General features: G+C 39.0%; 1 protein-coding gene across 7 annotated transcripts in view; it reads right to left on the reverse strand.

The window, feature by feature from the left end:
* The window catches only part of MYO6 (myosin VI), a 115,057-nt gene that overhangs the window by 57,030 nt on the left and 30,475 nt on the right, over positions 1–27,552 (reverse strand). For 6 of the 7 annotated variants that reach the window (XM_065889167.1, XM_065889165.1, XM_065889161.1 and 3 more), the window contains 8 exons: positions 27,286–27,355; positions 21,346–21,419; positions 18,262–18,391; positions 16,242–16,347; positions 14,977–15,032; positions 12,163–12,260; positions 11,668–11,832; positions 147–227 (listed from right to left, as the gene is read on the reverse strand). In XM_065889167.1, the coding sequence (XP_065745239.1) occupies positions 147–227; positions 11,668–11,832; positions 12,163–12,260; positions 14,977–15,032; positions 16,242–16,347; positions 18,262–18,391; positions 21,346–21,419; positions 27,286–27,355 (780 nt within the window). The remainder of the gene's footprint in view (positions 1–146; positions 228–11,667; positions 11,833–12,162; positions 12,261–14,976; positions 15,033–16,241; positions 16,348–18,261; positions 18,392–21,345; positions 21,420–27,285; positions 27,356–27,552) is intronic. The other variant, XM_065889166.1, reaches the window with a different exon arrangement.

A 27,552-nucleotide genomic window follows, 5' to 3' on the forward strand; every position in this document is an offset into this window, starting at 1 on the left:
AGCAGTGAGAGGCCCGCGTACGGCAAAAAAAAACAAAACAAAAGTAAGAGATCTTACTTGGTTTCCAAAATAAAAAAATAGAATACATCTTTCAGCACAATTTTTTTGTATTAAAGATTATATATATTTTTTAAAGGTTACTTTACCTCAGGACTTTTTCGGTTCTGTAAAATGTGTTTGTCAGTTTCTCTGTTAGCAAAGTATCTAGTGCAGCCTCGGTTTAAATACTAGGACAAAGAAATTTAAAATATAATTAACAAATATGATCCACAGGAAAATGATACAAGGAAAACACAACTTATCAAATAGTGCTAACTCTAAAGAATTTCTAAACATAACCTATCATTTAATCTCTCAATTAAAATCAATACTTCTATATACCATAAACATTTCATTCCTACTAATCACAGCAGGGATGGTGAAAATCCTAACCTGAAAATAGATTAAATTACATGATTAACATAAAAACCAATACCATAAAGCTTTCCTATTTTTCTAAGGTAGCAATTTTTTAAAAATATGTATCTCCAGTTTATTTATTCATTTTTAACATCTTTATTGGAGTATAATTGCTTTACAGTGTTGTGTCAGTTTCTGCTGTATAACAAAGTGAATCAGCTATATGCATACGTGTATCCCCATATCCCATCCCTCTTGTGTCTCCCTCCCACCCGCCCTATCCCACCCCTCGGTCACAAAGCACCGAGTGGATCTCCCTGTGCTATTCGGCTGCGTCCCACTAGCTATCTATTTTACATTTGGTAGCGGATATATGTCCATGCCACTCCCTCACTTCGTCCCAGTTAACCCTTCCCCCTCCCCGTGTCCTCAAGTCCATTCTCTATGTCTGCGTCTTTATTCCTGTCCTGCCCTTAGGTTCATCAGAACCATTTTTTTTTTAGATTCCATATATATGTTTTAGCATACGGTATTTGTGTTTCTCTTTCTGACTTACTTCACTCTGTATGACAGACTCTAGGTCCATCCAACTCACTACAAATAACTCAGTTTTGTTTCTTTTTATGGCTGAGTAACATTCCATTGTATATATGTGCCACATCTTTATCCGTTCATCTGTAGATGTACACTTAGGTCGCTTCCATCTCCTGGCTATTGTAAATACTGCTGCAATGAACATCGTGGTACACGACTCTTTTTGAATTGCAGCTTTATCAGGGTACATGCCCAGTAGTCGGATTGCTGGGTCATACGATAGTTCTATTTTTAGTTTTTTAAGGAACCTCCATACTGTTCTCCATAGTGGCTGTATCAATTTACATTCCCACCAACAGTGCAAAAGGGTTCCCTTTTCTCCACACCCTCTCCAGCATTTATTGTTTCTAGACTTTTTGATGATGGCCATCCTGACCAATGTGAGGTGATACCTCATTGTAGTTTTGATTTGCATTTCTCTAATGATTAGTGATGTTGAGCATCCTTTCATGTGTTTGTTGGCAATCTGCAGTATCTTCTTTGGAGAAATGTCTATTTGGGTCTTCTACCCATTTTTGGATTGGGTTGTTTTTTTGATATTGAGCTGCATTAGCTGCTTGTGTATTTTGGAGATTAATCCTTTGTCAGTTGCTTCGTTTGCAAATATTTTCTCCCATTCTGAGGATTGTCTTTTCATCTTCTTTATGGTTTCCTTTGCTGTAAAAAAGCTTTTAAGTTTCATTAGGTCCCATTTGTTTATTTTCGTTTTTATTTCCATTTCCGTAGGAGGTGGGTCAAAAAGGATCTTGCTGTTATTTATGTCATAGAGCGTTCTGCCTATGTTTTCCTCTAAGAGTTTTATAGTGTCTGGGCTTACATTTAGGTCTTTAATCCATTTGGAGCTTATTTTTGTGTATGGTGTTAAGAAGTGTTCTAATTTCATTCTTTTACATGTAGCTGTCCAGTTTTCCCAGCACCACTTATTGAACAGGCTGGCTTTTCTCCATTGTATATTCTTGCCTCCTTTATCAAAAATAAGGTGACCATATGTGCATGAGTTTATCTCTGGGCTTTCAATCCTGTTCCATTGATCTATATTTCTGTTTTTGTGCCAGTACCATACTGTCTTCATTACTGTAGCTTTGTAGTACAGTCTGAAGTCCAGGAGCCTGATTCCTCCAGCTCCGTTTTTCCTTCTCAACATTGCTTTGGCTATTCAGGGTCTTTTGTGTTTCCAAACAAACTGTGCAATTTTTTGTGAAAAATGCCATTGGTAGTTTGATGGGGATTGCAGTGAATCTGTAGATTGCTTTGGGTAGTATATCATTTTCACAATGTGGATTCTTCCAATCCAAGAACATAGTATATCTCTCCATCTGTTTGTATACTCTTTAATTTCTTTCAACAGTGTCTGATAGTTTTCTGCATACAGGTCTTTTGTCTCCTTAGGTAGGTTTATTCCTAGGTATTTTATTCTTTTTGTTGCAATGGTAAATGGGAGTGTTTCCTTAATTTCTCTTTCAGATATTTCATCATTAGTGTACAGGAATGCAAGAGATTTCTGTGCATTAAGTTTTTATTCTGCTACGTTACCAAATTCATTGATTAGCTCTAGTAGTTTTCTGGTAGCATCTTTAGGATTCGCTATATACAGTATCATGTCATCTGCAAACAGTGACAGTTTTACTTCTTCTTTTCCGATTTGGATTCCTTTTTATTTCTTTTTCTTCTCTGATTGCCGTGGCTAAAGCCTCCAAAACTATGTTGAATAATGGTGGTGAGAGTGGGCAACCTTGTCTTCTTGCTGATCTTAGAGGAAATGGTTACAGTTTTTCACCATTGAGAATGATGTTGACTGTGGGTCATATATGGCCTTTATTATGTTGTTAGGTGCCCTCTATGCCTACTTTCTGGAGAGTTTTTATCATAAATGGGTGTCGAATTTTGTCAAAAGCTTTTTCTGCATCTATTGAGATGATCATATGGTTTTTATTCTTCAATTTCTTAATATGGGGTATCACATTGATTGATTTGCATATATATATATATATATATATATTTTTTTAATGGGTAATGAGAGCTCTATTCCATCTTGTAATTGTTCCCTAGGGTGTATTTTACAAAACTGGGTGATTTTTAGTATGCTCCTTGAAAGAGAAAGAAGTTTTTTGTTGTTGTTGTTTGTTTGTTTGTTTAAAAGATGTTGGGGGTAGGAGTTTATTAATTAATTATTTTTGCTGTGTTGGGTCTTTGTTTCTGTGCAAGGGCTTTCTCTAGTTGTGGCAAGCGGGGGCCACTCATTGCGGTGCGTGGGCATCTCACTATCGCGGCCTCTCCTGTTGTGGAGCGCAGGCTCCAGATGCGCAGGCTCGGTAGTTGTGGCTCACAGGCCCACTTGCTCCGTGGCATGTGGGATCCTCCCAGACCAGGGCTCGAACCCGTGTCCCCTGCACTAGCAGGCAGATTCTCAACCACTGCGCCACCAGGGAAGCCCGATTTGCATATATTGAAGAATCCTTGCACTCCTGGGATAAACCCCACTTGATCACGGTGTATGATCCTTTTAATGTGCTGTTGGATTCTGTTTGCTAGTATTTTGTTGAGGATTTTTGCATCTAAGTTCATCAGAGATTCTGGCCTGTAGTTTCCTTTTTTTGTAACATCTTTGTCTGGTTTTGGTATCAGGGTGATGGTGGCCTCATAGAATGAGTTTGGGAGTGTTTCTCCCTCTGCTATATTTTGGAAGAGTTTGAGAAGGATAGGTGTTAGCTCGTCTCTAAATGTTTGATAGAATTCACCTGTAAAGCCATCTGGTCCTGGACTTTTGTTTGTTGGAAGGTTTTTAATCACAGTTTCAATTTCAGTGCTTGTGATTGGTCTGTTCATATTTTCTATTTCTTCCTAGTTCAGTCTCGGAAGGTTGCGCTTCTGTAAGAATTCGTCCATTTCTTCCAGGTTGTCCATTTTATTGGCATAGAGTTGCTTGTAGTAATCTCTCATGATCCTTTGTATTTCTGCAGTGTCAGATGTTACTTCTTTTTCATTTCTAATTCTGTTGATTTGAGTCTTCTCCCTTTTTTTCTTGATGAGTCTGACTAATCGTTTATCAATTTTATCTTCTCAAAGAAGCAGCTTTTAGTTTTACTGATCTTTGCTATCGTTTCCTTCATTTCTTTTTCATTTATTTCTGATCTGATCTTTATGATTTCTTTCCTTCTGCTAACTTTGGGGTTTTTTTGTTCTTCTTGCTCTAATTGCTTTAGGTGTAAGGTTAGGTGTTTATTTGAGATTTTTCTGTTTCTTGAGGTAGGACTGTATTGCTATAAACGTCCCTCTTAGAACTGCTTTTGCTGCATCCCACAGGTTTTGGGTCGTCGTGTTTTCATTGTCATTTGTTTCTAGGTATTTTTTGATTTCCTCTTTGATTTCTTCAGTGACCTCTTGGTTATTTAGTAGCGTATTTTTTAGTCTCCCTGTGTTTGTATTTTTTACAGTATTTTCCTGTAATTGATATCTAGTCTCATAGTGTTGTGGTAGGAAAAGATACTTGATATGATTTCAGTTTTCTTAAATTTACCAAGGCTTGATTTGTGACCGAAGATATGGTCTATCCTGGAGAATGTTCCATGAACACCTGAGAAGAAAGTGTATTCTGTTGTTTTTGGATGGAATGTCCTATAAATATCAATTAAGTCCATCTTGTTGAATGTATCATTTAAAGCTTGTGTTTCCTTATTTATTTTCATTTTGGATGATCTGTCCATTGGTGAAAGTGGGGTGTTAATGTCCCCTACTATGATTGTGTTTCTTTTGATTTCCCCTTTTATGGCTGTTAGCATTTGCCTTATGTATTGAGGTGTTCCTATGTTGGGTGCATAAATATTTATAATTGTTATTTCTTTTTCTTGCATTGATCCCTTGATCATTTCAGTGTCCTTCCTTGTCTCTTGTAACATTCTTTAAAGTCTATTTTGTCTGATATGACTATTGCTACTCCAGCTTTCTTGTGATTTCCATTTGCATGGAATATCTTTTTCCAATCCCTCACTTTCAGTCTGTATGTGTCCCTAGGTCTGAAGTGGGTCTCTTGTAGACAGCATATGTACGGGTCTTGTTTTTGTATCCATTCAGCCAGTCTATGTTTTTTGGTTGGAGCATTTAATCCATTTATATTTAAGGTAATTATCAATATGTATGTTCCTATTACCATTTTATTAATCATTTTGAGGTTTTTTGTTTGTTTTACAGGATAATAAAATTTTAATGAAAATTTCCACAAGAAATTTTTTGACAGAATGTGAAGTTTTATTTTTTGTCTTTATTTATTTATTTTTTTGCGGTACGCGGGCCTCTCACTGTTGTGGCCTCTCCCATTGTGGAACAGAGGCTCTGGACGCGCAGGCTCAGCGGCCATGGCTCACGGGCCCAGCTGCTCCGCGGCATGTGGGATCTTCCCGGACCGGGGCATGAACCCGTGTCCCTTGCATCGGCAGGTGGACTCTCAACCACTGCGCCACCAGGGAAGCCCTATTTGTCTTTATTATTTTGTCCTGAATGTACACATGAGGTTTCTGAGTCAGAGCAGATTTTTTTTTTTTTATTTACCTTATAGCTAATAACAAGTGTGTTGTGCCCTTGTGTCTAAGTTCTTACACTTACACCAACATAATGAGAGCCAGGTCAAATATCCTACAAATACAAAGTCTGTCTTGTAGACAAGGGATATAGAAAATGAATTTTCTGGACTTACATACAGAAAAAATAAGCAGTCAACTCTCTGTACTCATCATAGTCTTTTTGAAAATTTCACTCTAATATGTTGGAATTTAAATAATCCTCTCCAGGGAAAATATAAGACCATTGCCTAAAGCTTTACAATCCAAAGATGACTTATTTTCTCTTCAAGTGTGAAAATGTACCTCTGTAGTTAGGTAAATCTCTATAGAGTTTTCAATATCTATACAGTTGTAAATTAACTTCCATGGCTGGGTTTGTTTTTATAGGTCTTTTCCTTCTCTTTTCTTTCCTGCCTAGAGAAGTTCCTTTAGCATTTTTTGTAAAGCTGGTTTGGTGGTGCTGAATTCTCTTAACTTTTGCTTACCTGTAAAGGTTTTAATTTCTTCATCGAATCTGAATGAGATCCTTGCCAGGTAGAGTAATCTTGGTTGTAGGTTTTTCCCTTTCATCACTTCTAATATATCCTGCCACTCCCTTCTGGCTTGCAGAGTTTCTACTGAAAGATCAGGTGTTAACCTTATGGGGATTCCCTTGTATGTTACTTGTTGTTTTTCCCTTGCTGCTTTTAATATTTTTTCTTTATATTTAATTTTTGATAGTTTGATTAATATGTGTCTTGGTGTGTTTCTCCTTGGATTTATCCTGTATGGGACTGTCTGTGCTTCCTGGACTTGATTGACTGTTTCGTTTCCCATGTTAGGGAAGTTTTTGACTATAATCTCTTCAAATATTTTCTCAGACCCTTTGTTTTTCTCTTCTTCTTCTGGGATCCCTATAATTCTAATGTTGGTGTGTTTACTGCTGTCCCAGAGGTCTCTGAGACTGTCCTCAATGCTTTTCATTCTTTTTTCTTTATTCTGCTCCCTGGCTGTTATTTCCACCATTTTATCTTCCAGCTCACTTATCCGTTCTTCTGCCTCAGTTACTCCGTTATTGGTTCCTTCTAGAGTATTTTTAATTTCAGTAATTGTGTTGTTCATACCTGTTTGTTTCATCTTTAGTTCTTCTAGATCCTTGTGAAATGTTTTTTGTGTTTTCTCCATTCTATTTCCAAGATTTTGGATCATCTTTACTATCATTACTCTGAATCCTTTTTCAGGTAGGTTGCCTATTTCGTCTTCATTTATTTGGTCTTGTAGGTTTTTACCTTGCTCCTTCGTCTGTAACATGTTTATGGCGTTTCACTTTTTTTTTTTTTTTTTGCAGTACGCGGGCCTCTCACCGCTGTGGCCTCTCCCACTGTGGAGCACAGGCCCCGGACGCGCAGGCTCAGCGGCCATGGCTTACAGGCCCAGCCGCTCCGCAGCATGTGGGACCGGGGCACGAACCCGCATTCCCTGCATTGGCAGGCAGACTCTCAACCACTGCACCACCAGGGAAGCCCCCTCACTTTTTTTTTGATGGGTGCTGCTGTATCCTTGTCTTACTGGTTGCTTGGCCTGAGACGTCCAGCACTGGAGTTTGCAGGCAGTTGGATACAGCTGGGTCTTGACGCTGAGATGAGGACCTCCAGGAGGCCACACTCCAATTGATATTCCCTGGTGTCTGAGGTTCTCTGTTAGTCCAGCGGTTTGGACTCGGAGTTCCCACCCCAGAAGCTCAGGCCCAACCTGTGGCCTGGGAACCAAGATCCTGCAAGCACGTGGTAGGCGAAGTCATGGTCCTCCAAAGACACGGACACGGACATCCACATCCCTGGAACTGCTTGGCTGGGGCAGGGTGGTGGGGACCTGGAGTCACCGGAGGGGCAGGGTGGTGGCCTGAGGCACACAGGGCGGCTTGGTGTCCTCAGGGTCAGAACTGGGCCATGTACGCCGCCCATGCCACCCAGTGCACCAGGGACTCCGCCTGGGCTTGACAGGCATCTGCACCCCGGATTCATGTCCGAGCCCCAGATTTATGTCAGTGACTGCGGTTTCAGGTCTGAGGCCCCGAATTTACATCTCAAACGCAGCAATTTTAAATCTTCTCAGGGTTAAATCTTATTGAAGATACAGTTCATAAGATATGAACTAAATATGTGAAAAGTCTCACAGAAGGCCCCACACTGTGGTTTAATATTTTGAGTAATATTTTAAATTCTGAATAATTAACAAATAATATTCTTGAGTTTCTTAATTTTTGATTTTTCCAATCAGTCCTTCAAAACATGCCTTTCATACTGACTGACAGTTAACACTAATTGTACATAAATCACAACACTTGCTTTATGAACCTTCACAGGTATTCAAATAACCATTTCAGCTTTTATCTCAATGATTTACTTTCCTGCCCAGAAGCCTTTAAAGGCTAAGTGCTTTGCAAACACAGAATAAGGGAAGCAGCTGAGAAGAAAATAATATACTGGTCTTGAAGAGAATCTTTTACCCACACTTAAGGGGTGGGGGTCATTCAGGAAGGACATGCACAGGGAACAGGATGAGAAAATTTTTTAAACATCTCAGCTTTTCTTAAATCAGGTCACTAGGATTCCACTGTCCCATGGCATGAATTCCAAGGTTAAATATATCGATAACATATTATATACCAAGAAAAAATTTACAGTAAAATTTGAATGATTTAGGGATAAATTAATACTTTAGATGATCAATACATTTATCTCCCCCCATTACAGTGAAATATTAAAATACAGTTAAAACCAGAAAATAATATGCAGTGAATTTTTCTTTGTAGCCTAGAATCTTGGGGGAAAGAATAAAATAGAAGGGAGAGGGGATAATACTGATTAGCATTTTCAATTGACTATTTCAAATCAGAGTTCTTTTATTTAGTAGGATAACAGTAGCTTAACTATATAGAGCCAAAACAAATGTTTTCTTTGCTACCAAGAGTTTTATCCACCCGCCCCAACTGTTTTATCAAATACTCGGCTTTTGGACAGATGCACTTAATATTAAAACCTAAGAAAAATACTTGTTTCTTCTAACTTTTCTGTAACTAGAAAGCTATAACTATTCTTGTCACCCATTCTCATTCTATCCAAGCTTTATTTATATTCAAGGATTCTTGCATGACTATAACGAATGCTTCCATGGAACATGTGCAAAAATATTACAAATTTTTGAAAAATACAAGCATTTTAAACCTTTTATTTTCTAAAGTACATGTGGAGCTAATATGGGTGCTTTCAAACAGATGTATCTCTACAATTCTTTACATACTAATTTGGATAGAATAGTGACCCAAAAAATGTGGGGGGGAAAGCGTTCACCCTGCTTGTAGAGTTTCTCCTTTGTCTTTACAACTTTACCCCTGAGTTATGACTGGAGGTCTAAACTAAACCCGAGAAAAACCTGTTGAAATGACCAACACACTTTTAAGTCACTCTAAGGCAGAATCATTTGGGGGAAGGAATACAGAGGTATGTGTACACCTGCCTGAGACGAATATCCAAGATGGCAGGCGTTTTGGGGTGAAAGGTAATGCTGTTCCATGAGTTTCCTCTTACCACCAAAAGGACTCTTCCAGTTCATGCCACAGAGACAAGAAACTCTCTGACCTGATAAAGCATTTCAGTGGCTGCCCCCTTAGGATGGCTGTCCTTGTGCCAGGAAAGACTGTACATTCTGAGACACAGAAACTTTGTTCCCAAGCCCCCAAGTAGAAAGAAATGCTATATTAAGACAAGAATAGTCACATCACTTTATCATTAACTCAGTGCTGACAAAGCCACATCATCATTATTAAATTTTATATGATTCAGATTAATTTATATTCCTTTTCTAAAAATCATTGTAGAGAAATGCCTCTTCTACTGTCATGAAGATAATGTGGGCAACTAACTTCAAATTCCAATTAATCTGGTGAGTTCTAGAGAAGGTTAAACATTTCAGAATTATATAAATAGATGCAGTTATAAAGCATTTTAAAACAACAGAGCTTTTAAATTTCCAAATATACATAAAAGAAATTGATTGACTTAATAAAGAAGAAGCCAGGTCGCAAACACACACACACACTCACACACAGAACAATTATTACGTATAAATGTGTGTCATGATTCTCAAATGGAGGACTTCTGGCCAAAGAGGAGTATGAGAATCGCCTGGAGAACTTCATCCAAACTGCATTCCCTACCCGCACCCCGTGATCCCCATAGCCCACACAGGGACACTACTTTCTAGCTGAGAATCTGTCATTACGCTAGCCACCCCGCAGTCACCACTTCCTGAAACTCAATACTGACTTGTGATCCTTGGCACTCGTGATTTCCTTGTACTTCTCTCACCACTCCACTTGTGCTTTCTTTCTGGGGCAACTCTTCATCTGCTCAGCCTCTTCAACTCCAAGAGTGTGGATCCTGGCACATGCTTTTCTACGTTATGCAATCTCTCTGGACAACCTCCACTACTCACTGTCACAGTTCTAACTACCACCAGGGTACTGACATCTCCCAAACCTGTCCCTGCAGCACTGACCTGATCTTAGTCTACCCAAGAGTCTTCCAAACAGCTCCGCTCAGATGACCCACAGCCTCCGAAACTGGACTCATCCTACACGCCATCTTCCAAACAGCTCCACTCAGATGACCCACAGGCTCCACAACTGGACTCATCCTACACGCCATCTTCCAAACAGCTCCACTCAGATGACCCACAGCCTCCCAAACTGGACTCATCCTACACGCCATCTTCCAAACAGCTCCACTCAGATGACCCACAGGCTCCACAACTGGACTCATCCTACACGCCATCTTCCAAACAGCTCCACTCAGATGACCCACAGCCTCCCAAACTGGACTCATCCTACACGCCATCTTCCAAACAGCTCCACTCAGATGACCCACAGGCTCCACAACTGGACTCATCCTACACGCCATCCATCTCCCACCTGGCCTCAGCGTGATATTTACAGTCACCCAGTTACCCTAATCATGCTTTGGAAAATCATTCCAGACTCCCCCTTCTCCTTACCTAATTCAGTCTCCAAGTCCTGTCAATTTTACCTCCTCCTATTTCACACATCCCCTCCCTCAGTAACCCTGCCATCGCTAAAACAAATTCAGGCACTGAGTAACTGCTCCATCACCTAAAGCCACAGGTTCCCAACCCATTTACCCACGGCTGCAATTTCTATCCATCCCCTGCCCTACCCTCTTAAAGCTATCTTCCATATTAAACCCAGAGGTAAGTACAGACCTGATATCTGACTTTCTACTTAACACCCTTCGATCAGCTCCCTACTCACCACAGAAGTAAGACCAAACTCTCTAGCCTCACCTCCCACCCCTTCCTGTCCTACCATTTAAGCTCTCTAGCCTCACCTCCCACCTCTTCCTGTCCTACCATTTAAGCTATTTCCTGCCTTTCTTTGTTCATCTTTTTGCATCTACCAGGAATACCTCCGCATGTTTCTTCCTCTAGTTATAGTTAACACTTGAAAATCCTTCAGGATCCTGATCAAGCATCAACTGTTCCAGTAAAGTTTTTCCAAAATCACCAGCACCCTATGCAACTCTCTCACTTATCATTTGACGTATCAGTCAGACTATGTGTGTGTGTGTGTGTGTGTGTGTGTGTGTGTGTGTTTCCCACCAATTTAAGTTACTCAGAAGCAGGAACTGTGTCTCATTGATCTTTTTAACTCTGGCACAATGCCTGGTACCCAATGGGTAAGGAATAAATATTTGTTGAACTGAATTAAGGAAGACAAGTAGGGGTCCTTTATTAATTCAGTGGTCAAACTCTTTCTTACAAATAAGTGAAAGATAACATTAAAGCTAGCATTACAGAACTATTATAAACTTTCTTATTGAGTTTAAGGGGTTTAGCATCTATCCTTTTACCTATCCCATTATGTACCTCCTCATATAGTGTTATAAACTCAGCAGTAAATCTCAATACAGATCTACTTAGTACGAAAGTCATTCTATCATATTACACTGAATTTAACGTAAGTTATATGGAACTAGACATCAAAATCCACTGAAATAAGTTTTAGAATAGAAGGCAACTCAATTTGCAAAAATTGTATGAAATTTCTTTTCATCCAACCTACCCGAAAATTATCTGGGGAGCTCAAGTGAAGTCTTTCCCTAGTATCTTCAGAAGCACCGGCACACAACCTATAAAAGATATGATAATTCCTTTCCTCTTTGCCTTGAACACAGATCCTAGATTTCTCTAGAAGATAATGTGAAACAAATCCTCCAACAACTGAACTCTAAAAAACAAAACAGAGAAATTACATTTTTGCATTTAAAGTCTTAAAGTATAACCTAGCAATGTTAAATTATCTTCTCTAATAATCATTTGTCTATCAAAGAGGTTGTAATTTATGAAATAAAGGGGAAAAAACAGGTAACTAAATGTAAGTTTATAGTATTTATAGAGATCACAGTGAACATATATATTATCCCAACTGTTTAAAAGTAAAAGAGGAAAATTTAAATATATTTGCCATGAGTTCAAGTACAGCACCAGTTCTATCAAGACCCTGTATTTTCCAAAAACACTCCCCAAACGTATTACCCCGAAACTCACTCTCACTTACCTTTTCATTGAAATGTATTTCTACAAATTTCCCAAATCGACTGCTATTATTGTTGCGAACAGTCTTTGCATTTCCAAAGGCTTCTAAGAGTGGGTTAGCTATTGAAAAAGAAATGAAAATACGCCATCAGAAAGTCTGCATGGAGGAAAATTACAAAGCAATATGCATAGTATGTTTCCATTTATTAATAAACATAAATAACTAGAAAAATATTCTCAGAAACATTAACATGAATGAATTCACTTGTAATGTCAAATCCCACAAATATTTATTGACTACCACTATGTTTGGGCCCTATTAAAGTACAAGAGATGGAAAAGTTACTCAAAATTTATTAAAAAAAAAAAAAGAAAAAGTAAGTGTATGCGAAAGACTAAATTTTCAAAAGTCACTAGGTTACAAAACTTATGACTCAACTTTTAAAAATTACTCCCTAAAAATTTTATGGTTTTCACATCAGCCCTACAAGAGCAGTGATGATAGTAAAGAAAGCAGCAAGCTTCCTGTGACGAAATACAGGCAAGAAGTTATTAGCTGACTTACATTTAAAAATATATATTAATAAAACCTCCAGATTTAACATTTTTACATGCACATCCAACAAAATCTAACAAATAAGCGTTTACAGAATTACCTACGAAAGCGTCTCAGAACAATAGTTCTTGAAATCCCAATGAACAAATGTAAAATTTTAACTGTCTTCATTTTATAATTTCACACATTCTTTCCCTCTCTCTCTCTCTCTCTCTCTCTCTCTCCCCCTCTCTCCCTCTCTCTCTCTCTCTCTCTCCCCCTCTCTCCCTCTCTCTCTCTCTACCTGACTGGAAAAGAGCTCCGAGAGTCTATTCTGGTACTCACCAGTCTTAACTGTAAGCATACCAGATTAGTGTCAATCTTACTCACATATTCCTTCAATAACCTCATAAATTGCTTCATATGTTTACTGCTAGAGTATCTCTTATGAAATCTTTTAAAGTCCATTTCTCTTATTCTATCCACAGTAGAAAGCTTAACTAGTCACTAAACCCTTTGAAAGATCACTCCCAGGTTGTTTCACTTGCTAAAATAAGAAAGTATTAAAACTAAAAGAAATATTAGCATGTATTCCCACCTAAAGATTTCTATGGCCCTGCCAGTTAACATAAACTATTCTCCAGTAAGGGGCTGTAGAGACATTTGGAATAACACTTTCCAACTGTCCTCAACTACAGCACGTTACACGTGGCACAGTACGTTCTCATGGAAGAAACCAGGCTTATCTGGTTTCAAAGCAAATCTGTACCTCAAGTAAACAAGTCCGAATATTAATTAGTATTTTATTCAATTAACCCATTATTTGTTTTTTATTTAATTATTCAATTTTAGAGGGCAATTCCCTCACTAAAGGCGCTCTACTGTGATTCTACCTAGGTGTGTGGCACAGTACCACAGTGAGAACTGTGGATAAAAATTAGAAAATTATTTATATCAAGAAATATGAAAAAGCTTATGGATGCAAACTTTAAAAATGTTTATTAGAGTCAAATTTAGATTCATCTACATGCATATTTTACGTAAGTGTGAAAAAAATGTATGTAACATTTGCCTGCCATGATATAGCAAAATGTATGAACATAATAGGCCCCTGACAAATTTTTGTTCAACTGGAATTTTTCTTTAAAATGTCAAGAATATTAAAATATGCACTTAGTAGAGCATATAGTTAAGACGCCTGGGTTTATGTCCCATTTCCACAACTGATGAGCTTATTTACTCTTCAGAAAGTTACTGAAGCTCCTTCTACCTTAGCTTCTCATCTGTGAAGCAGGGATAAAATAGTACTTACCTCATATTCTATGGAGATTTAAGTTAGGTAACAGATTTTAAGCAAATCAGACAAGGCCTAACACATCCCACACATGTCAGTATCATCATCATTATTAAATACTTACTGAAGGGGTGAGAAGAGTGTCCAAAGAGGCCTGAAACACCTCAGAGAACTAAAAGGAGACCAATGTGAACTAAATGAGAACTAAATGAGACCAATGAGAACTAAAAGGAGACTAAAGCATAAGGCTGCAGAGGAACAACGACTCAATCAGACCAGAGGAGGTGGGGCAGGCCACACAGCGCACTGGAGGTGATGATGTGAATTTGGGGTTTTAGCTTGAGAGAAATACGAAGCCAATAAAGGGCTCAGAGCAAAAGAGGTCACTCCGACTTCCACACAGAGAACAGGTTAAAGGGCAGCCAGACCATAAGAGGGGGGACCAGTCAGGAACCTGTGCTGCAGGAGGCTGCTGCAGACTCAGCGTGACGGCAGCGGGGACCAAACAGGATCCGAGAGGTCTCTAAGGGGTGAGCAAGTACTGACAGCCCGGGGAAGTCAACTTACAGACTCCTGTGTACTCTTTCCAAGTGTACTCTTTCATTGAAATGATTTCCCCCAGCACCTCATTTCCAAATAACCCTCTCCCTTTCTCCTTTACAAAAACAAGGTCAACAAAATAAACAGGAGGCAGGAGGGCTTCCTATATTCCTCTCATTCATCCGACAGCTATTTATGGAGCATATACTATTGTATCAGGCACTATTCCAGGAGTTTGGAATATATAAAATCCCTGCCCTCTTAGCACGGACATGGGGTCGGGCGGGGCGGGGAAGACAACAGACAATAAGTAAATGAGAAGATAACATCTGAGCAACGATTTGTAGGAGATGGCAGAGTCTTTTGGATCTCTTGGAGAACACTCCAGACCACTTAGAGGATTCTTCTAAGTTAATTTCAGGACATATCTAGCAATGGAAAATAAGAATTTTAAAAATTAACCATACCTTCGACAATTCTATCATCAATGTCTTGACCGGTTCCATATGATTCAGTCAGATATCTGTTTAAAATACAGGATTAAAAAAATGCTGGATGAGAATGATATTGCATGCATTATCTTTCTAATTTTAATATTATTTAATACATCTAAAATTTAAACCTGGATCATGCACTGGAATGGCTTATTTAAAAACTACAAATTTATATTTAAATGCAACTACTATTCTGTTATAGCTTTTTAAATGTTTAAAATTCTATCTGGATGGCCTTTAACATCTAAATCAGCATTATTTTTTAAAACTTTTTGGGAATATTCTGATTTTAACCAACTATTTAGTTGTAAATATGCCACACATAGCACACAGAAATATTCATCTTTGACACTGGGAGGAGGGTTGTGGGGAGGTAGAAATAAGAAGGCCAATCATCATAAACTTAAGGTGAAAAATGGTTTCAACCACTCTAATGGCAGCACTATTGAAAAAAGAACACAAAGGCTGGATTGTGAAGGAACATTCCAAGATTTCCCTTTGCCTGACCAGCACTGGTCTTCTCCATGATCCTCATGAGAATAGCATGTCAGAACCAGATTTCAACAATCTGCAGCTTAGCTTCCACGTGTCTGTTCTTGTAAAAGGGACAGAGCCCACCATTTCAAACTATGTCATGCAAGAGTATTCAAAGTCAACGGGTTCAAATCTCAAGGAGATCTTTGAAACTCTTTGCTCATAACATGTTCATGGCAACACTATTCACAAGAGCCAAGAGATGGAAGCAACCCAAGTGCCCAAGTGCCCACTGAGGAATGAATGGGTAAACGAAATGTGATACATAACACACGCGGGAATATTACTCAGCCTTGAAAAGGAGGAAAATTCTGACACATGCCACAACGTGGATGAACCTCAAGGACATCATGCTCTGGGGGGATAAGCCAACCACAGAAAAACAAAAAGTATATGATCCACTTATACATATATAAGGTATCTAGAGTAGTCAAAATCATAGAGGCAGGAAGTAGAATGGTGGTTGCCAGGGGCTGGGGTCAGGGGAAACGGGGAGTTGTTTAACGGGTACAGAGTTTTAGTCTTGTAAGGTGAAAGGTTCTGGAGACTGGCTGAACAACAATGTGAATATACTTAGCACTACTGAACTGTACACTTAGAAGTGGTTAAGATGGTAAATTTTATGTTATATATATATATTTTTTACCACAATTAAGAAAAATCAACCTGCTCAAAGTATTCTAGGTCAGCTAAATACTCCTCACCTTAGAACAAATTTTGTATTTTCCGTTTTGCCAGCTCCTGATTCTCCAGATACAATGACAGACTGACTCATCTTGAGCACCTTCATGTCTCGAAAAGCCTTATCAGCTGGGGTCAAAATAATACATTAACGATGAACAGTGTATTCAATACAAAATTTTCCAAATCATAGAAAGTCCATTTACTATCAAAAAGCACTTGCTCCTAAAGAAATTATAATGTGTGTTTACAGTTACCAAAATTTTTAAATAAACTCATTGAAAAGTGTTCAAAACACCTCTAAAGGTATATACGTTAAATGTTTTCTCTAGTTATCCTGACAGCTAGGTAATATGAAATCAAATAAACAACTCTTATGTTTGTACTAGAATGTCTCCATATTATGAGCTGTGGCTCAGCTTTTCCTCATACTAGAGCAGACCTGCAGAGAGATGAAAAATGCTCACTATGCATAAACTAATGACATCCCCGGAGGAAAAAGCAAGAAGTAACGAGCTACCAATTAAGAAATCTGGCAGCCAAAATTTCTGCTGGAGAAAAAAAAATACATAACTGCACAATAAATCTGTGGGGTTTTTTCTGTAATACTACTATTAAATTTAAACATCGTGTAGGATTTTTCAGCATTTCAAAAATAGGCAAAATTAATTGCTTTAAATTTTTTAGATTTGTGATTATTTATATATGCAATTTTTAACTATCTTCATTATACTCCAACAATTTAGACTATAAGATGTCTTTAAGACTCCACGGACAAGATGAGCACAATTCAGTTCTATTAAAGTGGGCTCAAATGAAAACAATTTTGATTAAAAATTAGGCCCTGACAAACTTAGCCCTATAAGGCAACTATTTCTTACCTCAGGCATGTGCTACCCATACCAGCGAAGAAAGCCCTACTAATGGCTTTTACTCTAAGGGCCAAATGCAAACTACACACAAGGGTATTCACACATCCCTTTGACCAATTTATCAGCAATCTATTCCACCCACTTCCGTGGAATCCTTGTAAAAACTTTTTTAGCAGTAAACAACTAAAAATAAGAGCCGGTTTATTTACATTTTAAACATGTAACTTGCTCCCATTGAGGTTCTAAGGATTTTGCACCATTTAGCCAGCTGACAGAACACATACCCATGCCCATCAGAGCATCACAGAACCAGAAGTCAGTGAGCAGCTGCACCGGACTTGGTGTACACACTCACTCTTGCCTAGTAGCACACAGTACACGGTCAGCCAAATCTAGAGGTGAAGCCCGGTTAGGCCATAATACAGGTACAAAGAGAAAGCCCAGAGAGAAACTAATTGCACTAAGAACCAGAACCAAAACGTGTCATCATTTAACTGCCAGCTATTTCTGAATCCCAAGACTTAGCTAACATCTCTGTACCTGCAGTCACCAGCTATGGGGGACGCCTGTCAAATAACTCCCTCTCTGCTCCCCAGAGCTAAAGTGCTTTGAGATGAGAGAGCGCCTGAGAAAGACAAAGACAGATGTTGCTGCCTTCCCACACGGATACCCCAGAGATATGAAGCATGTATCACTGTCGATCCTTTACATTTTACAGAGCCCTGATGCGGGACAAAGCATGGAAGACGTCTGCTCTCACAGCTCCTTTCTAGCCCAGGTTAACGCGCTCACTAGTGATGACCTGGGTAACAGCAGACAGCCCAGGCCTCCTTCCTAGTTGTGGAAGGAGGACACTTTTCAGGTGGAGTCAGAAGAAAACAATAGGTCAGCTTTTATTATGACCTACTTTCAACTGGGTGGACACGCTTAAGATGACACAGGACTTTAACAAAGGTAATGAGGTACAACCTCCCCATGAGTTGGCCACAAAAGTATCTTCCCCACCCTGTGTGAATACATGCTCCTGACATGGTGATACATTCAGAATGCACACAAGCCCTCCAAAATACGTATTCGATTCATGGTATCTCTTATTAATCCAAAAGAAAAACTGAGTAAATCTGTACAATTTAAAGAAAAATAAATATTAAGATACAATTAAATTACTTACCAATTGCGAAGACATGAGGTGGCATCGTCCCAAGAGATTTTCCTTGGTACGACTTTATTGTTTCTGAAGAATATATTTTAGGTATGTCAAAGTATGGGTTCACTGCAATCAGAATGTTGGCCACATATGTCTAAGTGGGAAAGACATAAACATAAAATTTTCCAATTACTGTTTTCATTTAAAACCAAACAAGGGTCACAGGAGAAAGAACACACAGCAAATAGACACCCCCAGTTCTCTCTATAAGTAGAACTCCTAAATCTGCATTTCTAGACCTAAATATTCCCTGATCTCTATAGGACCCATATTTCTCTAACTCTTAATATTTACATCTTCTTAACCTATAGCCATCTAAAACTCAGCACATCCAAAATCAAAATCATCTCTCTTGACGTCCCTTTGCCTCAAAGGAAACATGCTCCTCCCACACACCCCCTCCCAGGTTCACCACTACCAGGTCTGCCTGGGCAGAGCTGAGTCTACACCTCCATCTCAGACACCTCCTGTTGACTCCACTTATGACATCTACTCTATGCCTACAGCCTGAGTTTTGCTTATTTGTATTCCTCGCCTAGACTACTTTCCTCACCCTGCTACTAAACAGTTTAACATAGCTCACAGGACCCTCTAGGCCCTGAAGAGTTTAACATAGCTCACAGGACCCTCTAGGCCTATGCCCATCACTGAAAGCCAAGGACTGATTTAGCTCGGTGGTGACCACTTGGTCCCAGATTTTTGCAAAACAGCATATGCGCTAACCATTGCCTAGAATACTGACGGGCTACATGTTTAACGAGCAAGTGAAGCTTGCTTTTAAATCTGAAATTTCACTGTGGCTTCAAAAGACCAGAAAAATGCCACCAATAGGATTTATAAAATTCCTTGTGGGTAGAAAGAGAGTTGTGGTTTAGCAATTAGTTGTGGTTTACTGGCCAAACTAGGGCACACAAGACCATGTTTTTCTCTTTTCTGCTTCTAGTTGTGGAAGGGAAATGATGCAGAAAACCCGAACTCTCAGCCTATTCAACTAAAATTCTGTGAATGTTCCCAAAGATGTTTCCTGGAGTTGGGTAAAAAATAAGAAATTCCCGATAATAATGTTTCTATGGGAAACAAAAGGAAAGTAACAGAGACTTTAGTAACCAAGGGAAATGTTAAATGTGAATTAGCTATTGTTCTACTCAAATCTAAGGGAGAATGGTGGCAATTCTGGTTGGTGAGACATATAAAAATATCCAATTTAAACTATTCTGAACTGCTCCCTTCTCTTACATATATTATGATAATAATAACTCTATTTGTGTATTGCTGATATTTAATGGTTTTATAACTAAAAGGCATAACTGGCTAGGCAAGTCACGGCTTTCATTAACTTTGAAAATACTGGTTTTCCAAACAGGAGCTGATGACGCTAAACAGCCACTATCTTAACACATAGGTCATATGCCCAACTGCCTACACATCTTAGGTCAACTAAACATAATGTGAAAAAAGGACAACTGATTTTTTTGAAAGTACAATGAATTCTGCACGTAAACCTTCAGCTATCAATGGTCACAGTCGGCAAATGTAGCACCACTGCAGCACAGGGAGCCTTAAAAGACCAACGAAAATCCCATGGGTGTGAAGCTTTCCTATAAACATCCCAAATAAAAACAAAGTATCTCAATTTCTCTGAATAAGATCATTCTGTAAAGGTAATTTGAAATTTGTAAACTTCAAGAAAAAGATATTAAAACAATTAAAACTTGCTCAAATAAATAAGACTGTTCCACTACCACCAAGTGATGTTAGACATGTAAAGAAAAAATAGTAGCCAGTTCTTCTTGAAAGATGGTTACATCTAAATCAACTTTTACTGACTTATTACAAGTTAAGCTGCTTTAACAAACAAATTTTTAAAATCTGTATTATTTTAGTACCTAAAACAACATTTAGCACACATTAGATACTCAATATTAGTATGCTGATTAAATGAATTTTGCTTCTAAATATATTTTTAAATAAGAATAGCCATATATATATATGTGTGTGTATATATATATATTAACCGAAATACATTATTTAGTTGATTTTGAGAAAAATCAAGGAGGAAAGTAAAGACTTAATAACTATGTATAACTGTAAGACAGCAAGTAAACTCTTTTGGAAAAGACTAGATTAGTTCTATTTCCCAGCTGTCATTACTTGGACAGATGGCAAAGACTAAAGGTAATTTAGTCAGAATTAAGTAAGTACAATTAGGCAAATTGATAGTGAAATAAAAGATTAAGAATGTCATTTGATCTAGGAAGTGTCAAAGAAGCCATGTGTTTTCTTCGTTCAAAAATAATGAAGAGTCCCATCTTTATAACAGGAGGGCTACAGTGCGGTAATTTACCTCCAGCCAACAAAGGGATATATAGAACTCATACGTGCCCAATGAATCATTATAATTAAAAAACAGACTAGTTAAGTATCCATCTGAATGGTGTGGTACAAACCCTATTTCCATTAAAAGCACTGTCTTTCATTTTTAAGTATCCTGGGTTTTTAGGGTAAGTTATCTATTTGGAATGAAATACTGCAACCATTCAGGCTCTATTATCAGCACTTCAGTGTGCTCGATATTTCCTCACGTACTGCCTTCTATTCTAATTCACACCGTTTTGTCTTCCAAGTTTTTAATTTCAATACGTATGCCTTATAGTCTGCCGTAAATGTTTTGCAGAACAATGTGGAAACTGCATCAATTAAACAGATCTACAGATATATGCCAAAAGTTAAAAAAATCAAAACTCAAAATAATCAGTGTTCTTTTTTTTTAAATATCCAAATTGGATAGTTTTAAGTCTGAATGATATTAGATGATGCTCTGCATTCATTATTTCATTCTGCAAATATATATTAAGTGTCTACTAGGTACCATGTGTGGTCTAAGCCCTGGTGTTGGAGCAATAAATCAGAAAAGAATCCTTATCCTCGTGGAGCTCACACTCCGTTCAGTATGATTTCCTGTTAGAAAATTTCAATCTCAACAAAATCAAACAGTAGCACGTAAAATAATTATGCCCACAAAACTTAACCTACAGGTAAAATACTTACGTAAATTCTGTCTTTACTGTATCGAACCTTGATATTATGGAGCAGTGTGGCTTCATTCAAATACATTAATGAACCTGAGATGGAAAATTTGTAAATCATTAGCTATTTGAAGAAAGAAAGTAAAATAAAACAATACCATCTTAATTTGAATCGCTCTGATCCAAAGCTAAAATTCACCTGTTACGTTAGATTTAATTCCATCTTTTTCCTGGTACATGTAAACCCCAGAGGCTGATGTAAACTGTATCTAGTTTACATATGTGTTACAGTGGTATTTTTAAACAATAAATTTCCAGTGAGGTGAGTACCTCTAGTTCGTACCAGGTGAGTACAAAAAACCGAGTATAATTCAAGTGGAAAAAAAGAACTACTTTAGACAGTGCTGATTTTAATACATTTTGACACAAAAAAGATTAGTAGACGACACTAATCCCATCTGATGCTCAGAATTTTACAGGAAAAACACAAAAGATAAAATTTTAGAATGGGAAGGTCGTGTCATTCAGGCAGTGCCTCACAACTGATAGACTAAAGAAGAATCCTGAAGAAATCTGTACGTCTTAAACCAGGATATGCAGCTAACGGACAGCAGCATCAGGGTAGAAATCTTGTTTTCCTAACGTCTGTTCTCCTAACGCTCTGACACATCCTGTTCTCCCAACGCTCTGACACATCCTGTTCTCTCAGCCTGATCTACTGCCCCGGCCCTCAGTCCCCTGAGCTCCATTTCCACGTTTCCACCACGCACTTGAGCAGACAAGCCCACTCTTCCCCCAACCACTCTGTTTCCATTATCAGCACCACCATTTCCCACTCATCTATTCTGCAAGCCTTAGTCAATACTAGGACCATCCTCTCTTACCCGCCCCCCTTGCTCTAAGCCCATTTCCAAGTCTTTATACATGTAATAAAGTATAGCACAGCACCAGCTGCATGGTAGGCACTCAAAATTAGCACAATCTGAGTCTCTGAAATGTCTCTCCTTTCTTTCCATTTCCACAGCCCCAATCCCAGTTTAGGCGTCGTCACCTCTTCTGTAATCACAGCAGCCTCTCACTTGTCTACTGCCGCAGTCTCTCTCCTCTCTGACCCAGATTGCTCTTAACACACTAGAGCCCTGACTAAATCTCTCTCTTCCTCAAAACTCATCAGTGGGTCTCCGTCAACTACCAAATCCATGTTCAAGTCTGATATTCAAGGCCCTTAGTAAACCTGCATTCAACTGACCTTTTCATAGAATTTTCCATAACTCCCTTTAATATGGTCTAACCTGCAGGCAGACTAAACCATTTACCAAACTCAACTATCACGCACGCATTGGGCAGCACCTCTCTATTTCTAGGTATCAACAATCCACCTATCCTTTAAGGTCGGTTCAAAGACTATCCCTCAAATGACACCTCCCCATTCTCACTACGCCACCACCACTAGGACTACTTGCTCCTTTGTACTTGCATTATGGTGCGTACCCCAGAATGCCAGTCTTGTGATGACAATTTTGTATATCTGGTTTTGGCTTCTATCCCTGAGGGCAGGGCCCTGCCTGATTCATTTGCTTGCTTGCTTGATCCCTCACTGAAGTTGTATATATGCCTACACTGTATGTATATATAACCTACAATTCAACACCTGACCAATTCTGTCAAACAAGAGCCCGTTGCTCTACCTGTCTCAACAGACCGCCCATGCTCCTACACTCACACGATGCAGCCAGTTCACACTGCAAGGACACGGGCCTCACTGTTTTCTAATGCCACTTACAGCAGAAAAATACAGAGTAAGAAGTGGGGGGGAGGCCCCTAACGGTCGAACGGCAGCCCTCCTTTCAGTTGAGGAAAGATGTGGAGAAGGCAGGCAGCAGAGGGCATCTCGTGTGGGTTCGGTCCCCTACTTTCCATACCCCTGCACTTCTTCCACCCCCGTCCCCAGGAGCTTGATCTACAGGCTGCCTTTCCCTATGCAAAGCACAACATCGAACCACTCGCCCATCACTCAGCTTCCTCTGAAACTGCCTGGCTGCATGATACTCTACTCTCTCTGCTTCCTGTAAGTAAGAATGCCTAATCCCACGATACGGCTCCCCTAGAAAAGCTAATCACATACATCTACATGGCATGTGGATGGCTGCTTGCGCTTCTTCCTTTACCTCCTCCCATACTTACCACCAGCCTTCTCAGGGACATCTGGTAATTCAACTAAATAAATCCCTCACTGTTGTCCACAGACAGATGAATGGATAAAAAAGATGTGGCACATATATACAATGGAATATTACTCAGCCATAGAAAGAAACGAAATTGAGTTATTCGTAGTGAGGTGGATGGACTTAAGAGTCTGTCATACAGAGTGAAGTAATTCAGAAAGAGAAAAACTAATACCATATGCTAACACATATATATGGAACCTAAAAAAAAAAAAAAAAGGTTCTGATGAACCTAGGGGCAGGACAAGAATAAAGATGCAGACGTAGAGAATGGACTTGAGGACACGGGGAGGGGGAAAGGTAAGCTGGGACGAAGTGTGAGAGTAGCATGGACATATAGACACTACCAAACGTAAAACAGACAGCTAGTGGGAAGCAGCCGCATAGCACAGGGAGATCAGCTCGGTGCTTTGTGACCACCTAGCGGGGTGGGATAGGGAGGGTGGGAGGGAGGGAGACACAAGAGGGAAGGGATATGGGAACATATGTATATGTATAGCTGATTCACTTTGTTATAAAGCAGAAACTAACACACCACTGTAAAGCAATTATACTCCAATAAAGATGTTAAAGAAAAAAATCCCTCACTGCTGAAATACCTGCCAATGACAATAAAAATTTGGATGAGAGGGTCTTCCTCTCAAATTATGCTACTCAGACTACTCCATTTAAATAAAGACACAGAAAAGGAAAGACAGAAGGGAACACGTATGACCCTCAGCTTGCCAGAATGGGAAATGGTTAAGTCTCAGTGGCCTCTGCATCCCTGAAGGCACGACCTAGGGATGCTCAGAGGGTCTTGGACATCACTTCCTGCTCCACCAAATTCCCTCCTCCCCTCCCCTCCTCTCCTAGTGGCCACCCCAGGACTACTTGGTTTGGCTACTGACATGCAATAGTTTAGGTGAACTGTTCCCCTTTTATGCCTAATTATTCATAGATTTGACTATACACTCGATATTAAAAACTTTTTAATAAGACATAATAAAAGAATGAACGTCTTTGTTTCTTTATAAACTCTGTAAGAAGAATTCTGGTATAATTAATATATACTGAAGACACCAAAAGTTTCTAATGAAGACTAGATATCACTCAATCCTTAAATTTAGGAATCTGACTAGGGAGTTATCTAAGCATTTAAGATTCTGCTTATTTGTTACAGTCCTGGCTCACTGAGAGAAAAAGAAAAAGAACCCACAAACAACTTCAAGGCAATAGAAGTCAATCACTTCTATCGTTACATTGTTGTAGAAGTCATTCCATTACTGAAAAAGAGAGTGAACCGGGCAACTATGGGGATTCTTTCCAATATTATAGTTTACACTTTATTATTCTCGACTTCTAACGGTGATCATTCATGAAGATTATCATATGCCATGTAAGTAACAGTAGCTTAAAAATTAGCACCAAAAAAATGCTTATTTTAATTACCAACCTCACATCCCTGAACTATTTTCCTATTCTGGCATTAATCCTCAAGAGTCAAGTAAGAAGGCAAAGTTAACAGACTAAACTCCACACATACAACCCTTCACATAGAAAACCTGGAGCTGAAACTAGGTAATAAATTTTGCTATATTATGAGGGCACTATCAGAAGTCCACTCGTGTGTCTGTTTCAACAGAACCTTTATCACATAGTTCAGGATGCTCTATAGACATCAAGCTCTTTTTTTTTTTTAAGATGTTGGGGGTAGGAGTTTATTATTATTATTATTATTTTTTTTTTTGCTGTGTTGGGTCTTCGTTCCTGTGCGAGGGCTTTCTCTGGTTGCGGCAAGTGGGGGCCACTCTTCATTGCGGTGCACGGGCCTTTCACTATCGCGGCCTCTCTTGTTGTGGAGCGCAGGCTCAGTAGTTGTGGCTCGTGGGCCTAGTTGCTCCACGGCATGTGGGATCTTCCCAGACCAGGGCTCGAACCCGTGTCCCCTGCATTAGCAGGCAGATTCTCAACCACTGCGCCACCAGGGAAGCCCCCGACATCAAGCTCTTAATCATCACATTATTACCGTGATACAGAGAAGAGGAAAGGATTTTAGAAATACGCAAGTGAGACCCAAGCAAACAACGTCATGTGTCACTTGGCGGAGGACAGTGGTGTAGTGGGCAGCCAAGCCTCAGGCAAAAGGACTAAACTAATAAGTGATGGAACCACTTTCGCTGGAAAACCTGCATTCTAAACTCAACAGTTAGAGCTGCATTCATGATGTGGTTTCAGAAAGGGGACATCAAGTAGGGCTGGACTACTGTGTGGTGAGGACAGGTGACATCCTCAGCAACATTCCTGCCGTCTGGCATCACCAGAGTCAACACCTACAAGAAGCGGCAAGTCTCCACTAAGATCGGGAAAACTAAACGGTCAGACGAGTCCACCACCATGAAACAATCAGAGGGAGACTGCTTAAAATATTCAAGAAATGGATTAAAAGTAATTCAACATCATTTATTATGTTTAGCTCTACGTGGATATAAAAACCAGAAAACATTATTTTGATATATGAAAAGGACTGATTCCAATTCTGCATACCCTAGCAAGTTTTAACAGAAAAGAATTTTCTCTTATTTTAGATACGACAGAATCTCGTTCCTTTTTGTTGTTGTTCTGATTGCTGTTCAGAAAAATATGATCCCATCAGACAAACTCTTTAGCAGTTTTGGAAAGGAAGGGAGCGCCACATTTTTTCTCCCAGTCTCTTACACCTAATAACAACAGATACCATCTATTGAGAGGCTGTTAGAGGTCAGGCACTGCACCAAGCATTTTAAATGTATCATCTCTAAGCATGAAACATAAAAATCATTACTCCTGTTTTCCAGACGAGAAGCTCAAAGGGGAGAGAGAAACTGCCTGCGGGCACACAGCTTCCTAATGGCACAGTGAGAATCTGAACTCGGGGCTCCCCCATTACTCCTGTATTCCACGTCACATGGGGGGCGGATCTTACAGGCTTACTTAAATGCGAACTCCAGAGAAAACCAATAAGGACAAAATATATTCCTTTCTCCTACCTCTCTTCTTTAATTGCAGAGTTTTGAATGCCAGATACATTTAACGAAACCCATGACAGCTGGACGTGATTCTTAAATATCGCCACATAAAAAATGAAACACGATTACCGCTTTACCTTGAAAATGTTAAGAATAAACATGGCCTATTGCTCTGGATACAGTATTTTTTCACCAAAAATTCTAAGATAGTTATTCTAGATTATTCTAGATAAGTCAAATTAATGCTGCACTTTAGTCCAATGTTCTGAAATCAATTTCCAATTGGTACTTATTACGTAGTATTCTTTTTAATGTTTGTTTCCTTCAAAGGGTGACCCTAAATGGGTCCTCCTGACTCAACTTCCAAATTATTGAACCACATATACAGCAATAAAAATCTTCTGATTCCAGATGATTCAGAGGTTCAAAAAACAAAAAACAAAACCCCATAAAACCAAGAGATCTTTAGTTCAGGCTTCATAGTCAGTAAATGATTACCATTCCCTGTATTTACACAACTGAGATAACACCAAAAAGATATTCAGGAGAGACCCCTTCACCAAAGTGCAAATGTGAGAGAACAACGCATCTAGGACTGTGGGGCTCCTCCATTCACAGGAACCTTCAGGTCAAAAGGCAACATTTCTTCTGAACAAGGACAGTGTGCCCTGTAATATAATCACTCATATATTTTTTGAAGGAACAGTTTCCTTTTCTATGATGAGAACTACTTTTGAAATTGACACTTACAGTTATCTTCCACATCTTTTTTACTGTCCTCTTCTGCAGGGAACACTTGGTTTATGAGAGCCAGAAATGTCTGAAAAACAAAACAAGAGCTCATTAAACTAGAAGCTTACAAATAATAAGGAAGGTAAAGGAGCTTAACTGACTGCATACATTGAAAATAATGGCAACGATATGCTCTTCATTAAAATGTAATACAAGATCCTACTACTTAACAAGTCATTACTCAAACATATTATCCATTATTACTATGAACATGGAATCAATAAT

Source organism: Phocoena phocoena, chromosome 12 (assembly GCF_963924675.1).
Source record: "Phocoena phocoena chromosome 12, mPhoPho1.1, whole genome shotgun sequence".
Classification (NCBI taxonomy): Eukaryota; Metazoa; Chordata; class Mammalia; order Artiodactyla; family Phocoenidae; genus Phocoena; species Phocoena phocoena.